We start from the raw sequence: 16,205 nt of genomic DNA, 5'->3' as shown, positions 1-16,205 counted from the left end.
TCATTCGTAATTTAATTAAACGTACCTTTCTTCCTGTAAATTCAAAACACAAACCGAATATTCGATATTTTCCTTGGTTCACCATTAACACATTATTGTCGATTAAGGACCGAATAAAATGGACTGATCTTGTCACAATTTATTATTGTAAATATCATGTTATTTACACATATACCTAAGCTTCAAATAGCTTCGTAACGGATTTTTTATCGTGGAGAGAGAGAGGGGTGTGAATTTTTGGCTGTATTATTTTAACGTATAACAAGTGTAGTAAATAACTAATATAGCAATTTATAATTAAGAGTATGACGGTCGCGACGGATAAGTATAACACGTACCAGATTATCAGATTCATTTTGCCGTCCCTTACACTGCCGTTAATCACTCCTATTTCATTAAATTTGTTATACATTTGTAAAGCTGTGTATCGGTGTATCTAATATTCACTTAAACGTTAAGTTCAGATTGGTTACATCTGAAGGGAAAGTGTCTATATGTCTTTCTATAAGCCAAACTTATTTTAGCTAAGTAAATATTTTAGTATCAGAATTATTTATTACATAGAAACACACGCTTTAGGAGTCTTAAGTTTTACGCGCGGTAAGCAATGTCGCTTGCCAACTGCGATCAGGAAGGCTTTTTCCAAACACCGTATAAAAATTATAAAACTGAAAGGGTGTTTAAAATTTATAGCTACACGGTTATCGTACATATGTGGTTTTATATACGTATCGGTGCTGCATCCAGCCTTCTTAGGCCCTCAATGCGACATTAAAATTAAAATTTTTGTTACCTCGCTTTTTTTTTTCCATACGTTCTTGATAAAATTTTCTTTCCATTCAGGGTAATATATATGTATGTACATATATATATACATACAAATATATATATACGCACACGCACATATATATATACACATATATATTTAGAGTCTTTAAGTTGTTTTAACTTATGTAAAATGAATATCGCATTTGACTTTGTATTTCTTTCTCGGGTCTTTATGAAAAATTTCTATGACCTCTTCCCTATTTTCTTTCAGCAAGTTCACAATTATTAACAAGTTCATTCAGATATGCTGCTTCGCTGATCTCATATTGCCACTTATGTTTTATATTTCACAATTATATAGGGTCAATCTTCATAGAAGTACTAAGAATCATACTTGACTCTTTCGTACCCACATAAGCTTCGCACGAATAGTGTGTCAATATGAAGCAGCGCTTTTGGGCGCTAAGTTTTATTGAAGTTACGTATCTCATTCTGCAAAAGGTGTACTGTATGACGCGTTAATAATATTGTCACTGATGCAAGACGGTTGATAATAATATTCGTAGTAATAATAGTAATTTTATCGGTTGTAAAAGTACTGATGGTGATGGTGGTGGTGGGATACTGTGTAATCGTTAGACGAAGCTGTTTATCCCAATGAAGGGAAGTCGTTTTCATCATCTACTTTCGGAGCGTTTTGGCGACCACGTGGTGACCTTTGTTCATTCTGTGATGTCTGCAACTGTTGAGGATTCATTCGCGATTAATAAGATTTAATATATTGTTTAGGACAACGTGTTACCGTCGAAGCAAATAACATGTTTATAAAATTGCAATATATACTTACGGCAGAACCACGAGAATCGTTGTCTCTAGGTGCACCGCGATTTCCGAATCCACGCCCGTTGGCGCGTTCGCCGCGTCCACCACGTCCTCCTCGCCCACGTCCACCAGAACCACGTCGAGAATCGCTAAATTGGATTTCAATGCCTAAAACACGTTTTTGCCTTCCAGCACGTTGAGGAAATTCCGCAGCTGCATCGAACTCCTCTTCTGCCTCTTCTTCTTCATCAGAACCTTCTTTCTTTCGCTCAAGAGCATACATTTTCTTCCAACGGGATAAATCTTCGCCCTCGCCAGCTTTGCGCAAGTTATACTGAGGCTTTGCCCTTGTATTTTGTCGGCGTTTCCATTCATCCAAAGTCAACTCACGTGACTCTTCTTCTTGAGGTTTCTCTTCGGTGGAAGTGTCCGCTGGTGTTTCTCCTCCTTCTTTAGTCTCGGTCGGTGCCGGAGTAACTTCTGCTTCAGGTTTGTCATTTGTCCAATCTTGGTTCTCTTGATTCAAACTTTCCCTGATAAAATCAATAAATTAAATCATCTCTCGCCACAATATTTTTCATTTTAATGTTTTCAGATAGATTTACTTACTCTATTTCATCATTATGAGTTCCCCAGTTATGGCTGCCAGCACCATCTTTCTTATCAATTGGCTTAATGCCACTGTAGATACAAAAAAAAGATATATGACGATTAATCAAAATGAAAGAACATCATTTCATCGAACAATAAATGTGTTTATGTTAATACGAACGTTTTATCGGATCCTGATTGGCGATCAAACTCGCGTTTTCCACGATTATCATAACCACCTCTACCTCCACGTGATCCTCCACGGCCACGACCCATTCCACGCATACCTCCGCGTCCTCTGCGCTCGTTATAATCACCGCGTTGATTCTCGTTAGAATTTCGAAATTCGCGTGTTTCACGACCCTCCCTAAAAATAGTACGAAATAAATGATACATATACTCTTCGTAAGCAAAATATTTTACAATTAGTCTTCTCTCTTATTTTTGATAATATAAAGAAAATATAATGAGAAAGAACATTTCATATATTTCAAACATTTGACGTATGCATTCAATGAACTAACCCGCTGGGTCCACGTCTGATCTCTCCTTGGTTACGAACTGTTCTTTCTCCATCTTCACGATTACGTCTGTTGTTGCGCTCTTCTCTAGACTCTCCGGAGAACTTTACACTGCGATCTCCGCCAGTTATCCTCGGTTGAGATAACTTCTTCTCACCTAAACATACAGACGCAATACATCATTTCCTTCAATATCAAATTTAATCAAAATCATTGAAACATGGAACGAAAGTGATAATAATTACTACCGAAGAAAAAATTATAACAAGACGTATAAATAGAATGTTTTTTCAAAATAAATTTGTAATTTAGAATATTTGCAAGAGTTATATTTTGTCTATAAAATGTACATCTAATGAAATATGTATTTCGTTAAACACTGTACGAAAAAAAGAAAAAATCAAAAATAAAATAACGAATGAACCTTTGCTATGTCTCTTGTTCAAACGATATATATATATTTATCCTTAGTAATATGATTATGTGAGTCATTGCAAATGTTAAAAATGTAGGTGGAAATAGTACTATTATATTACATATGATATTACATACACTAAAGTTACAATCAACAGAAAAATAATGAAAATTCTTAATTAAAAGTAATATAAAAGTAAATCTAGTCAAAAAATTACGAGAAAACGATCATAAGCAGAAATATATATGAAAACCACATGGGGCCACGAGGAGCACGAAACCGGCGGCCATAATACCGCGCACGAGGCTAGAGATGGTTAAGAAATGAACTAACCTTGATCTTTCTTTACATCCTGGACTTTCGATACTTGCTGCTGAGCATCTTTTATCACACGATTTTTTTGCGTCTTATTACCAGTAGATTTTTGTGTATCGGACTGCTTACTCTTATTTTCCTTTTCCGAAACCTTGTCTTTTTTCTTAGCTTCTTGCAACTTTTGCAAGTATAGTTGGGGATCCTCTGACTCATCCCAGGCAGAAGCATTTCCAAACTTATTTGTTACAGTAATGCTGTATTGATTTTCCATAATGCTTCTTATCCTCTCTTCGTCGAGGATTATTCGAAAATTTCACGGCTACTCTTGAGCCCTTGTGTAACAGAGACATTCAATATTTCAATATGGCCGTGTTGAAGATAGTTCACCACGAGGTCTGCGTTCGGGGAGGGACCGCATAATTGTCTTGCACCCAGCGCGCCACTTCCCCACCAACATTTTCAATAATAATCATTTTAAGTAATTTCCTATTGAAAAATATCGCCGAAAAATGAGTTTTTAATTTTAGTCTTATAGAATTATCAAAATACCGGCTCTACTTAATAAAGTACAGTTCTTTTTATAGTTGTTGTATTTGAAGAAATTGGCATGTTTTTCATGAATCTGGTTAATACCGATGAAAATAGTTTCATAATATTTTTAATCGTATGCTTTCGGAAAAATTTCTTTATAATTATCGAGACTTTTCATTCGAATGATATTTCGCTATTTTTAATAAAAATTAATAATGCAGATAGAAGCGCGTCAGAAACGCGGGAAATTTCATATGCGTGCTCCTTGAAGAAGACGACTTTAACTTTTAAGCTTTTGTATATAAGAGGAATGCTTAACGTTTATCGCGATATATTATAAAAGAAAAAGAATAAAAAAGAGAAATCCATTGTATTAACCATTGTAAAATTAATAATAAAGTATCAATTTACTTCGCATTCTACTCGATAGCTGTACTTCCGTTTGCCGTATTTGGTATGATTTGTATATGTTAGTTTACGAGATAATATCGTTCCGTGTTAAAATAATTTTACACAAAACTGAATAAAATATTTAGATAGGAATGGAAAAATCATTACAATATCTTCGGAGCAAAATATTATTATATAAGTATTATATCTCAAGAAATTGATTTTGAAATATAAAATAGGGAGGAAGGAAGATTTAGAATTGGCCAATCAGGATCGACGGAACTTGTCTCCTCGCTTACTTGCCTACTGTTCATTGATCGATTTATCTTTAACCTGCCAATCAGAAAGCTTTCAATCGAAGAACGTGATTGGGTATTTTCAAATCCTCGTTACGGCGAATCAGAGGCCACGAATTATCGAGAAGAAAGGCGATTGGTCGATCGCCGGATATGTAACAGCTTAGCCATTTATTAAAGAAAGATCACTGAAAGAAAGCACATGTCGTCGTTGTGATTCGATATTATCGAATTAATTAATCGTTCTTTGTTAATTAATTGCAAACACTTAATCTGAAAGTGTCATTAGAACCAGAAAACGTTTCCAAGTTTTACAATTCAATTTCTGAATGTTGAGTAAGAAAAGTTTTAATTTGAATCGAACAATCGAGAAGTAAAAAGACGGTACTTTTGTTTTCGACTGTACAGGGAGAGAAGGCGCGCGAGCGTATGCGTGTGCAGCTATACGATCACCCATAGGTAGCGTCGCGGCATCATCCATTACAGTTGTATTTTGGCGGTTTAATAGTTGCACGCGACACGCGGTGAACGGCGGTGAAGAGGTCGCGCAAGTATAACATCGTAATTCCTGCTTCGTGTGGTCGCGACTCGTGAGAAAGGAGAAGAGTGCTAAGTGAAGTGGAAAAAAGAGGGTGGAATGGAATTGCATACGCCAGAACGTGAATCGCGATCCTTGGCGGAAGCGTTACCCTGCAGTCCACCGATGAGTGACACGATGCTTTACCCTTGGAATTGGAGCGAAGAAGCAAGGAACGTTAATCTCAGCCCGGGTAGCTCATGCTCGTCACCGGAGTATAGGGAAAACAACGTGGTCCCAGCCAGAGCCGGTTCCAGATCTCGTTCTGGGGTATCTGAGAGTCATCGACGTGGTAGACCGAGAGCGGATGCTCTTTCAAATCTTATGAAGCAAGGAAGCACATCGCCCAGTAGCATTAAATGTAGCTATTGCAGTCGTGTTTTTCCACGAGAAAAGAGTTTACAAGCACATTTACGCACGCACACGGGTACGTTCTTAATTTTCTTCCCTTCCGTTCCCTTTTCATTTATCTCCCTTAATATCCTTCTGAAAGAAAATCATATTTCCCTCACGCCTCGATAATTTATACTTTTCGTTTCTTCAATTGCGATTGGTGAATTTCCAATAGCGTCGCGCGTTTTTATAGCGTTCGTACGAAATATTGGCGCGACGGTTACGCGCAGCGCGTGGTCACGCGTCCCGCCAAACGCCATCATGCGCGCTTTAAATCCGTTGAGAGTCTTTCTCTCTCTCTATCTCTCTCTATCTCTCTTTCGTCCTTCTCCCCCTCCCCCTCCCCCTCTCTCTCTTCCACTTTTTATTCTCTATGGTGATGGAGAAGGGCGAAAATAGCAACTTTCTTGCAAAATGCATCATAAATGTTACGTTCACAAAGCACAGGATTATAATCGTTCTTTGAAGAGTATTAAACGTTCATGTCGTTGCACGTATATACGCTTCCCTTAATTCGATGGCACGTGTACGATTATGTATCTCAAAACAAAGTATGATGCTTATCTTCTTTGTTAGTACGCGGAACTGAAAGAAATTGTTTATTTTATTTTAAACGTACGATTATGAAAAGCGAATGAAACTTTTTAATACAATGATTTATGTAACATTTTAACGTAATAAAAATTTTCTCATCTGTTCAAGTATATGATCTTTTGCCGTGTTTTTTTTTCTTTTTTCTTTCTTTTTTTTTTTTTCTTTTTTCTTTTCTCTTTTTTTCTTTCTTTCTTCTTTTTTCTTCCAAATAGCTGGCTATTGTTCTTAATACGATGTACTTTTTTTTTTTTCTTTCTTTGAAAAATAAAATGATCTATTGTCTATATTTTACAGGATTATTTAAAGTGTCTTCTATATTGTTTTCATTAACAGAATTATAAGTATAAAAAAATAAAAATTGTTTTCATTTTGCAGGGGAACGTCCATATCCATGTGATTATCCTGGCTGTACAAAAGCATTTACTCAATCAGGACAGTTAAAGACTCATCAACGTTTACATACAGGAGAGAAACCATTTTTATGTACTGAACCTGGATGTGAAATGAGATTTACGCATGCAAATAGGCATTGTCCTGAACATCCTTATGCTACTTTAACTAGATCTGATGATTTTGTATTGAAACCTGTTTCGGAAAACACTGAATTATCTCATGATGTAACACGATGGTTAGAACGTTATAAAATGTCTAGAGAAAGAGAAGATAGAACGCCAACTGGAAAGAACGAACGTAAGAAGAAAACATGGAAAAGTACGGCAGAAAATCATAAGAGAGTTAAATCAAGAAAAGGTTTAATGATGGATGCAGCTGGTGAACAGGAGAATTTAAATTGTAAGTTACAAAATCAGAGATTTTATTGTGGAGAGAGTCAGGACAGTCAAGAAGAAAGTCAAGATGAAGATCCAACAGAAGCATGCACCGTTTTACAAACGTCAGAGGATGAAGATCTGTCTACTTTAAAACTAGCTATTTCTCCATTAAGGCGCCCATTGGATAGACTTCAACCAAAAAAACGATGGTTAAGAGAAGCTTGCTTGGAACAGCAATTAGCAAAGCCATTAAATTGGGATGCTAAAGTTAATAGCGTGTCAACAACTTGTAAAACTAATGACAAACCCAATACATATGAACTATCAACTCCATGCTCTAACTTACAATGGAGTATATCGGATACTTCTTACTCAGCTGCATCAAATGAAACAACACTGAAAAAATTAGAGACAGAACATAACACTATTTCTTATAACTCCAACAAAGCAGATTGGAATATACAAACTTGTAAAGAATCTGCCAAAATAATAATACCACAGGAAATAAAAGAAGTTACAAATGTAACAGACACGGCGACAGAAACGATTTGGGATTCTTTGCAGGATAGTAATACTTCTCTGCAATCTAATTTAAAACCTCTTGAAACCACTATCGTTCAAGAAATAAGAAATATAAATACTGAAGTAACTACTGAATATTGGGATGTAGGTGGTAACAGTGATGCATCTGATACGATATTGGTTCAGAGATCTCCATTAAACACAAAAATCATTCGCAATGAAATATCCTTGGAAGATACTCTAGTAAGCTCTTACAATATACAAAATGAAACAAGACCAACAGTTCTGATGTTAGCTGGAAGCTCTGGTAGTAATCTTACTGTGAAAGAAGTCAATTCAAAACCAGCTTTAATTGATGCAAGTAAAAAAGATATTAAAGTAGTTATAAAACAAGAAGATAGTGTAACTAAATTACCATTACCAGAAGACAATAAAAAATGGCTTGGTGCTTTAGCTTTAATGGAATTAGCTAAAACCCAAGAAGAAACTGCTAAAGTTTTAGATATAAAAGTAGAAAAAGACGATCAGTTTATACATCCTACTTTAACTTATAACCATTTGTAGACTGTGATTACCTGCTATTACATAATGTTCATTAACGTTGTTTGTATAGCAACAAAAAAGATAAATAAAAGCATTACTACAGGCACTATTGCTTAGTTAATGGTATAGTGAAATAATTTTTATTTGATTTTATCTCTTTGTAATGATTATACTACAGGTCATGACTTTTCATTGTCACAATGATTTAGTTTCTTTCTTTTTTGTTTTTTTTTCTTTTTTTTTTCTTTTTTTGTGTGTTATGATTATGATTACAAGGTTGTGAAATATGATTCATACTTCTTTTTCATTTAAGAAACACTTATTGATTACTTTATTGATTAAGGATAAATTTCTGTATCTTGCTTTATAAACTGCCATCCTATTATATCTTATAAGCTGTTATCCTATTGTCTGTAGTAATACTACTTATAAATTGTATAAATTGATCTTAGCACATTGATTTATTGATACATTTATTATTAAAATACATTTCTTATAATTCCAACCAAGCAGTTTGTTCATGTTTATAAAGAAAAATTAAATTATTTGCTATGATCAATAATTACATATCATTATAAGTAAAATATATACTTGTCATACACACGCATACATACACACGATGTGTAATATATATATATATATATATATATATATAACACGCATGTATGTTTGCATGTATGTGTGTGTATATATATGTATGGAATTTGTAATCTTATAATACCAAATTCTTTGAAGTTTTCTAGTATTCTTTATAAGATTGCCATTAAGTTCACGATAAAAATTCTATATATCATATTTTTTTATAATTGTTGAAATGTTTAATCATTTATATCAATATAAAGTTTTAAGTGAAATAGTAACATGAATGTTACCACAATTACAGTAATTTGCAACATCTTGAAAAATGTAAGATTAGCCATGTTAATTGCATTATCCTATTACAAGTATCTATTAAAATAGAGAAAATATGAATAATTATTTTAGGTGAAGCTTTACATCTTTTTTATAAGTCCATACTATATTTATTTTTTATATAAAATTGTTCTTCATAAAAAAGAGTTGAGAAAGTTTTTTTTCATTTCATATGTATTTTTGTAATAGATATTAACTAGTATCATATATAAAAAAAATGTATGTATACTATATACCTTAACAATATTTTCTCTATTTTTGATCTTAAGAAATACTTATTATAATATGATACTGCAATTAATTTTACATATTCATTTCTTTTGTATAATCATAACGTGAAATTATCTATTTTAGTTCCAATTTTTCAATATTATTAAGTACAAAATATTACATGTTTTTTTATTATTTACAAACTTACAAATTAACAGTAAAAGAATATAATTTATTATTATAAACAAAATTTTATAAAACAAAAATAAAATATCAGGTAATACTTTACTATGATCAAAACAATCAAAAATAGATTTAAATATTTTAAAGTACTTAATGATACGAAAAATCATTAATGTTTAATATTCAAATATAATGATGAATTTTTGACAAACAGGTTACTTTTATTTTACATTGTACACCATAATCGATTACCTTTGCGTATATTTACAAACGCTATTTGTTATATAATATAATGTTTGGATATATAAAAGTATTCTTTTTTTTTTCTCTATAACATCTTTGTTTCTTTTAAATTGATTCTGATGGTAACATTCCAAACAATATATGACAAATTAAGAAAAATATACTTTTCAAATATTTTTTTGCATGAACAACGAGTTTAATAAATTGAAAAGTATTTCTATTAATTATAAGTGATTTTATGATATCTACTTAATTACAAGAAGTTTATTTATTCGTATGAGTCATATTATATGATAAAAGAAATTTGTGTGATATGTAGGAATAATAAGATCTTTAGAATTTATGAAATAAAATTTTATGTTATTAAAACGATGTTAAGGTGGGCTTGTAAAATATTTAATTAATTGGGACAAGAGATTAGTGAATATTTATAAAATATTTTTCGCACAAAATAAGAAGATGACAAAAGTAACTCAAAGTGAATATTCTAAGTATGATTAATTGTTATGGTATGTATCATTTGTAAGTTGCTTATATTTTGTTTACGATGTACATATATATGTGCGAAATATTTTAATAAATATTTTGAAAAAAGTTAGTAAAAAGGTATTTATTAACTAACATATAAAAATTATAATAAATAATTATATTATTCTATTTGTTAATACAACATTAACATTTATACTGTTTTAATGGTTACTATCGAGTTCGGTTTATATGATAACATGTGTAAAATTCGATTTTAATGTAATTTATTTTTTTAGTAAAAATTTCTCTACAAGTACTTTTTGTTTCATCTGATAGAAGATTTTTTCTTCATTGGGGTAATTTTTGTCTTATTAACAGTAGTGGATTTCATAGATCTAGTACTTCTAGTAACTCTTGTTTGAGATCTATTCACATTAGATATGTCACTTTCAGTATTTAACACGACTGTTTCGTTTGGATTTTTTTTATTTGCAATCATATCTTTCGTTTGCTTAGATTTATGAGGAATTGCAGCTGTTTCCGTATTATCAATAACGATCGTTGGTATCGTATGTTTCGCATTTGAAATATCATCATTAGTTGCAACTTCCGCAATAACTATTTTTTTAAACAATGCAATTGTATCCTTTATTTTTGTATCAGATGATGCGTTTGAATGCGATGCACTTTTACTGCGTAATTTTCTTTGTCGTACACGTGAATTTATTTCTAAATTATCTACCATTTCAAATAATTTTTTTATAGCTTCATTCGTTACAGGTATATCTAAATTATGTGCAATTTTATTTAAATGATCTGAAATATCTGGCACTAATGGAATAATCTTGGTAATAATATTTTTTATGGATATATTCTCATTTTTTTCTGCATTTGTGGCTGTTTCGAGAGCTGGCTCTGATTTGTCTTTCATTTCATCTTTTTTATTTGGCACATTAGTATTTTCTAAATATTCTTCTTCGAAAATTTTTCTTCTTACCGATTTAGTATGAGAAACTGGTGTTTCACATTCATCTTCTAAATTAAAAGGAGAATTGTCATTTTCTTCCTCGCTTAAATCTATGTTGATTTTTTTCAATTTTAGCAATGGTGGCGTTTTATTGCGACGAATAGGTACAGGATTCTTAAGATGATTATGACTAACAGGTGTGACACATATTTTCTGTTTTAATTTTTCTTGAACTGTAAATTTACTTACGTCAATATCACATGTGTTTGGTACTGTAAATGCTGCAACACATAAAATCAAAAGTTATCATTAATATAGGAAGTTAACATACACTTATTAAATGTATATCATTAAATATTGTATGTAAAATCTTTACTTGAATAATCGTGGGCTGTGATAATTTCCTCAAACTGATATTTATATACTAATTCTTTAGCGGATACGTATATTGGATGACTTTCTATATTATGTGTCTCACATACATTAACTGCTAATGAAGCGATGTTTAAAGCTTCGTTTTTTCGTGACGGTATATAAGTTTTTATGAAATAACTAAAATGCAGAAGTAAAAGTATATAATCAGTAATATATAAACGAGTTTGCCAAGAGAACTTTTTTATGTTACTGGTTTCCTCCAAAGTATTTTTTGGCAACATAGGTTTTTCTACTTTAAAAAGCTTTTGTTTCATTTGAAAGGCTCCATGAAAATGTTCAAGTGAAGCTGCAACATTATTTTGTGATGCATATAATTGTGCTCTGATATGTGTACTAGCAAACACTAAATGTTGATATTGTACATGTTGACATAATGTACATGTACAATCATGATGTAAGCAAAACTCTGGTGAATTAAAAATTTTTCTTCTCAAGATTGGTGAAGTATCATTTTGCATTGTATCTCTTATAGGATCTATTAAACGATTTGGCGATGTCGTTAAGCTATCTAATGTTGTTGGTTTTAATTTAGTACTCATTGATAGCTTAATAGTTTCAATGTCTAAAATATGTTCAAGGCCTTGAAGTTTCACTTCACAATCATCCAAGTGTGAACGTGATAAATCAATAAAACAAAGAGATTTTAATATTTCTGCGGTACGTATGGTTGCTCCTAAAGCTTGTGCTGATTTTAATCTTTGCACTAAATGTGCCGTAATTTCTCTGAATGATAATAAACTGTTTATTTGTATAGACATATTAATACTAGATGAAAATAATATGTCATAACTAAAAAGATAATTATCTGAATTCATCCCTACAAATAAACAAAACATAAAAATAAAAAAATATGGAAACAAACAAAAGTACGTTTTATACAACAGTCTTACATTTTGTTCCAACCAAAGTGTCTGTCAAACATATCATGGAATAAAAACTTTCGATAATATATGAAGTATATTCCTCTTGTTCCATATCTTTTTTATAAAAATGACAATTACGAAGGATTGTATCTAAACTGTATAAGTATATAGCAGTATTTTTTTGGAAAGAAATTCCTGGCAGGGATCTAGCATCATCTAATAATTTTCTAGCTACTGTACACTATGAAAGAAAAATATATTTTTACTTTTATTATATATATCATATTTACATATTTTAATAAATATACTTACATCGCCACATTCAAAATAAAAATCTGCCAAACTGATCCAAAATATGGCAATTGTACGAGCTTTAATTTCATCAGCGGAATTTTTCAAATTAGCAGCATATTCCTTAGCCTGAGCAATCCATTTATAATTTATTTGACGTATAGAAAGGCTACGACCAGTAACTATGATGGAATACTTATTTATATATTTTTATATTTATTATAATATATATATTATTGTAATATTTATTATAATATTTATTATAATATATATATAAATTATATTATATAGATATTATATAGATCATATGTATATATTGGATTAATTTTGCTTTTGATACTAAGTAATTATGCAATACATACCATAAATGAATGCATCATTATTGTTCAATTCAATTGCCAATTTAATTGCAAGATTCCATGCTTTTAATTCACATTCTTCAAAACGATATAATCTAGAATACTCAGCAGCTATAATCAATATATGTAATGTCAATAATGGTTCCCAGCTTTGAGTTACATCAGTCTGTATCAATTTTAAAAAATCAATATATTAATAATAATAATGTAACATATTTTATATATTTATTTTTTACAAATATAATTAGTATACAATAAAAAACTTACAATATTTTGTTCAATGTCATTCCACGTTTTTAATGATTTTTGTAAAAATTGCATAAGACGTAGATCTTCTTTGATATTTATTTTGGTATATGCTGGTACTACATAATTCCCTTGATTATCTGACAGTTTTGGAGCATTCAAAGCAAATCTTGTGTTATTCATTTCTATCTGGGTATGTTCATTGGAAATATGCAATTCATTTACAAATATAAAAAATTCTAAATTTGCTTTTAGGCATAAAACATTGATAGATTTTTGCTTTAATAATTCTAATTCAGAAAGTGTCTCTTTGAACTTGTCTGATGTATAATTTTCTTGTATATGTATCAGATGATACCCCAGGAATTGTACGACGCATGCACGTTGTATAATGGTAGCTTTTAAAATGTTTAATTCGTTTAACACAGTATCAAAGGCTTCAAATAGATTAATTTTTGCTGTTTTCAAACCTTTTGCTTCACTTAAGCACAATTCTATAAGATTATACTTTGATAAATTAATATGGAAGCCAATTTCTTCTATATTTTTTTTATCAGCTTGCAAACATGATATCATAGACATTTTTATAAGATTTGGAGAAGTTTTTATTATTTTATGTTTAATACTTGCCCACATTTTAAATGCCTTTGAATTCTTATCCTTATAACTTAGTAAACCATGTAATGCTGATACAGTCATTGCTTCCCTATACATGGCCTTGTTATAATGAATATTACTTAATCTATATAAAGCAACACAGATAGGACTTGAAAGTTTTAAATATGAACTTTCACAATGTATTCCTTCAAAATAAATAATACTCGAACATAATAATGAAATAAAGGATAAACTTTCATCATAAAAAGATTCAGATGTTGCTCCCATATTGTAAAGTAATCTTCCACACATAGACCATAAGGTTGTCCAATGTTTACATTTATTTTCTTTCATTTCTCTCAGGGAATATATATTTTCTTTCATAAAATTGCTTGCAAGTTTACAAATATTTTCTGATAAATCTTTTGTGGACAGTTTACTGACTAATATTATACATTTAGCTTTCAATGCTATAGCATTATATAAATCTGTTTTAACAGTACATTCATTGGTACATGTACATTTTTCTAATACTGTATTCATTAAGATTGTATTTATCTGAACTATAAACTTCATGGTTTCATATAAAGTATTAGTATTAAGAAATTGCTTATTTCCTAACTTTAAATCTCTCTCCCAATATATAAATAAATGTTCAAATATTTCAACAAAAGTTGATGCTGTAAATATGACTGTATCTACATATCCATATTTTTTTACAATTTCATCATATTGACTTGTCAAATTCTTGAGATGTTTAGAAGTAGATTCTGTTAATTTTTCAACTGGTTGTAATAATGTAATACATGTAGCCTTAAAATGTAGGAAACTTTGGCAACATTCTTCATCTATCATATTCTCAAAATATTTAGATGTATTTTCTAAAATTTGTGTTACATATTTTGTATCATCTTTATCAATTTTTACATAAATTATTTTACTAATAATGCATAATATAAAATGATAAATTTGATATTTATCATTTTTATCTATTGACAAATTTTTATATTCTTGATATAATACGTATTTAGTAAAATCATCAACATATCTATTTGATGTACTTTTAATTGCTATGACTTTCTTCAGATATGTATTTAGTTTTATAAGAACATACCTTGCATTGTTTTTATAAGCTTTTTTAGTTAGTCGTAATTCGTTGTTTATAATGTTTTTAAATTTATCATAATTCTTTTTGTACTGTGGTTGTTCTTGCAAGATAACAAACATTTTATCTGCAGAATCATGCCACAGATATATTAATTGTAAAAAAGTTTCATTGGATTTATCTCCAGAGCAATCAAAATTTTCTTGAATTAAAAATGTACATACATTTTCAGCTTCTTCATATAAATGCATTACCAATAAACAACGAGTTATATGATATAAACTTGAAATAAATCTCTCATTATCAGGGATTGTTAATATATTAGAACATAATAAGATAGTTAATTCAGCAATATTTTTACCTACTTCATAATTCTGTTTATCACATTTACTTGCAGTATGAGCCAAGTACAAAAGCAATTTAAAGGCATCTTTGTTAGACATACTTAAATTTCCATTGGATTGAAAATAATTATTAGTCTGAAAAATAAAATTTTTATAAATATAAACTATCTTACATGCTTACAAAAATTTGTTTCAATAAAATTACAAATGGTGAAATATGAAATCTAATTACAAACAATATATAATATAGATTGTGAATTATTATGAAGTATATATATAAATAATTATTAAATTTATAATGTAAAAAAATATATAAGCATAAAAGTGAATTTAATTTAGCTTACCTTAACATCTTCTATTATATCCTGTAACTTTTCAGATTTGATCAGTTCAATCCAATTCTTTACTTTCATTTGTGTATTATACATATTTTAAAAAAATAATATAATTAAATATATATATATATGTGTGATACTATATTTTTCATTTAATTTTAAAGATAAACAAATATTCGCAACAAACGAATAAATTAAACATAAGTTTAGGTAAGAAATTTTGATGTATAATAATCTTATTTCATATTAGTCTCAAAAATATTATTTTTATAGAAGTAAGTTAAAATAATATCCATGTTAGTTTTTATATAAAAAATGAGTAAAAAATATTTATTGTTTATGTTTAATTTCTATTGTAACAGATTAATGCATTAAAACAGTAGTAATAAAAATAGCTAATAGTATAAACACAATGATCGAAACGCTATCTGGTGGTATATTTCGAAAGTTATGCAGAGAACAACACTAATTTCAAACGACACATCTTAACTGCTATTAAGGTGTACTAACACATAATAGTCGTAAGTATTCGTGCATGCACGCGCGTGTGTATGTATGTAGCTTATCTTATACAAAATATAACATATATGGTATAAATG

General features: G+C 30.0%; 3 protein-coding genes across 4 annotated transcripts; 1 reads left to right on the top strand and 2 right to left on the bottom strand.

Annotated features, from left to right (window-relative positions):
- Positions 1-124: 124 nt before the first annotated feature.
- LOC122634626 (plasminogen activator inhibitor 1 RNA-binding protein) lies at positions 125-3,845 on the bottom strand. The gene is made up of 6 exons (XM_043823738.1): positions 3,451-3,845; positions 2,706-2,859; positions 2,363-2,548; positions 2,200-2,271; positions 1,616-2,123; positions 125-1,510 (listed from the first exon to the last, which is right to left on the bottom strand). The coding sequence occupies exons 1-6, from the start codon at positions 3,701-3,703 to the stop codon at positions 1,418-1,420; spliced, it is 1,266 nt and encodes a 421-aa protein (XP_043679673.1). The 5' UTR covers positions 3,704-3,845; the 3' UTR covers positions 125-1,417.
- Positions 3,846-4,855: 1,010 nt separating this feature from the next.
- On the top strand, positions 4,856-8,154 carry LOC122634603 (transcriptional activator GLI3-like). Of its 2 annotated transcripts, none has more exons than XM_043823698.1 (2): positions 4,856-5,653; positions 6,589-8,154. In XM_043823698.1, the coding sequence occupies exons 1-2, from the start codon at positions 5,287-5,289 to the stop codon at positions 8,067-8,069; spliced, it is 1,848 nt and encodes a 615-aa protein (XP_043679633.1). In that variant the 5' UTR covers positions 4,856-5,286; the 3' UTR covers positions 8,070-8,154. The 2 variants fall into 2 exon arrangements, with proteins under 2 accessions (XP_043679633.1, XP_043679634.1); XM_043823699.1 differs by lacking the exon at positions 4,856-5,653 and adding an exon at positions 5,693-6,170.
- A 1,260-nt stretch (positions 8,155-9,414) lies between these two features.
- Positions 9,415-15,750, bottom strand: LOC122634727. The gene is made up of 7 exons (XM_043823952.1): positions 15,616-15,750; positions 13,247-15,406; positions 12,983-13,145; positions 12,642-12,802; positions 12,357-12,570; positions 11,408-12,283; positions 9,415-11,312 (listed from the first exon to the last, which is right to left on the bottom strand). The coding sequence occupies exons 1-7, from the start codon at positions 15,697-15,699 to the stop codon at positions 10,390-10,392; spliced, it is 4,581 nt and encodes a 1,526-aa protein (XP_043679887.1). The 5' UTR covers positions 15,700-15,750; the 3' UTR covers positions 9,415-10,389.
- Positions 15,751-16,205: the final 455 nt, after the last annotated feature.

Source organism: Vespula pensylvanica, chromosome 15, assembly GCF_014466175.1.
Source record: "Vespula pensylvanica isolate Volc-1 chromosome 15, ASM1446617v1, whole genome shotgun sequence".
Lineage (NCBI taxonomy): Eukaryota > Metazoa > Arthropoda > Insecta > Hymenoptera > Vespidae > Vespula > Vespula pensylvanica.
This window is presented reverse-complemented; position numbering and strand designations above follow the sequence as displayed.

Bases quoted from the DNA above. Each gene is read 5' to 3' on its own strand.
- LOC122634626 (XM_043823738.1), bottom strand. From the start codon at position 3,703: ATGGAAAATCAATACAGCATTACTGTAACAAATAAGTTTGGAAATGCT. The intron at 2,272-2,362 runs GTTCGTATTAAC...TTGTATCTACAG, and splicing joins CAATCAGGATCCGATAAAAC to TGGCATTAAGCCAATTGATA. The intron at 1,511-1,615 runs GTAAGTATATAT...AATCCTCAACAG, and splicing joins ACGATTCTCGTGGTTCTGCC to TTGCAGACATCACAGAATGA.
- LOC122634603 (XM_043823698.1), top strand. From the start codon at position 5,287: ATGGAATTGCATACGCCAGAACGTGAATCGCGATCCTTGGCGGAAGCG. The intron at 5,654-6,588 runs GTACGTTCTTAA...TTCATTTTGCAG, and splicing joins ACATTTACGCACGCACACGG to GGGAACGTCCATATCCATGT.
- LOC122634727 (XM_043823952.1), bottom strand. From the start codon at position 15,699: ATGTATAATACACAAATGAAAGTAAAGAATTGGATTGAACTGATCAAA. The intron at 13,146-13,246 runs GTAAGTTTTTTA...AAATTGATACAG, and splicing joins ATGACATTGAACAAAATATT to ACTGATGTAACTCAAAGCTG. The intron at 11,313-11,407 runs GTAAAGATTTTA...TATGTGTTGCAG, and splicing joins CACAGCCCACGATTATTCAA to CATTTACAGTACCAAACACA.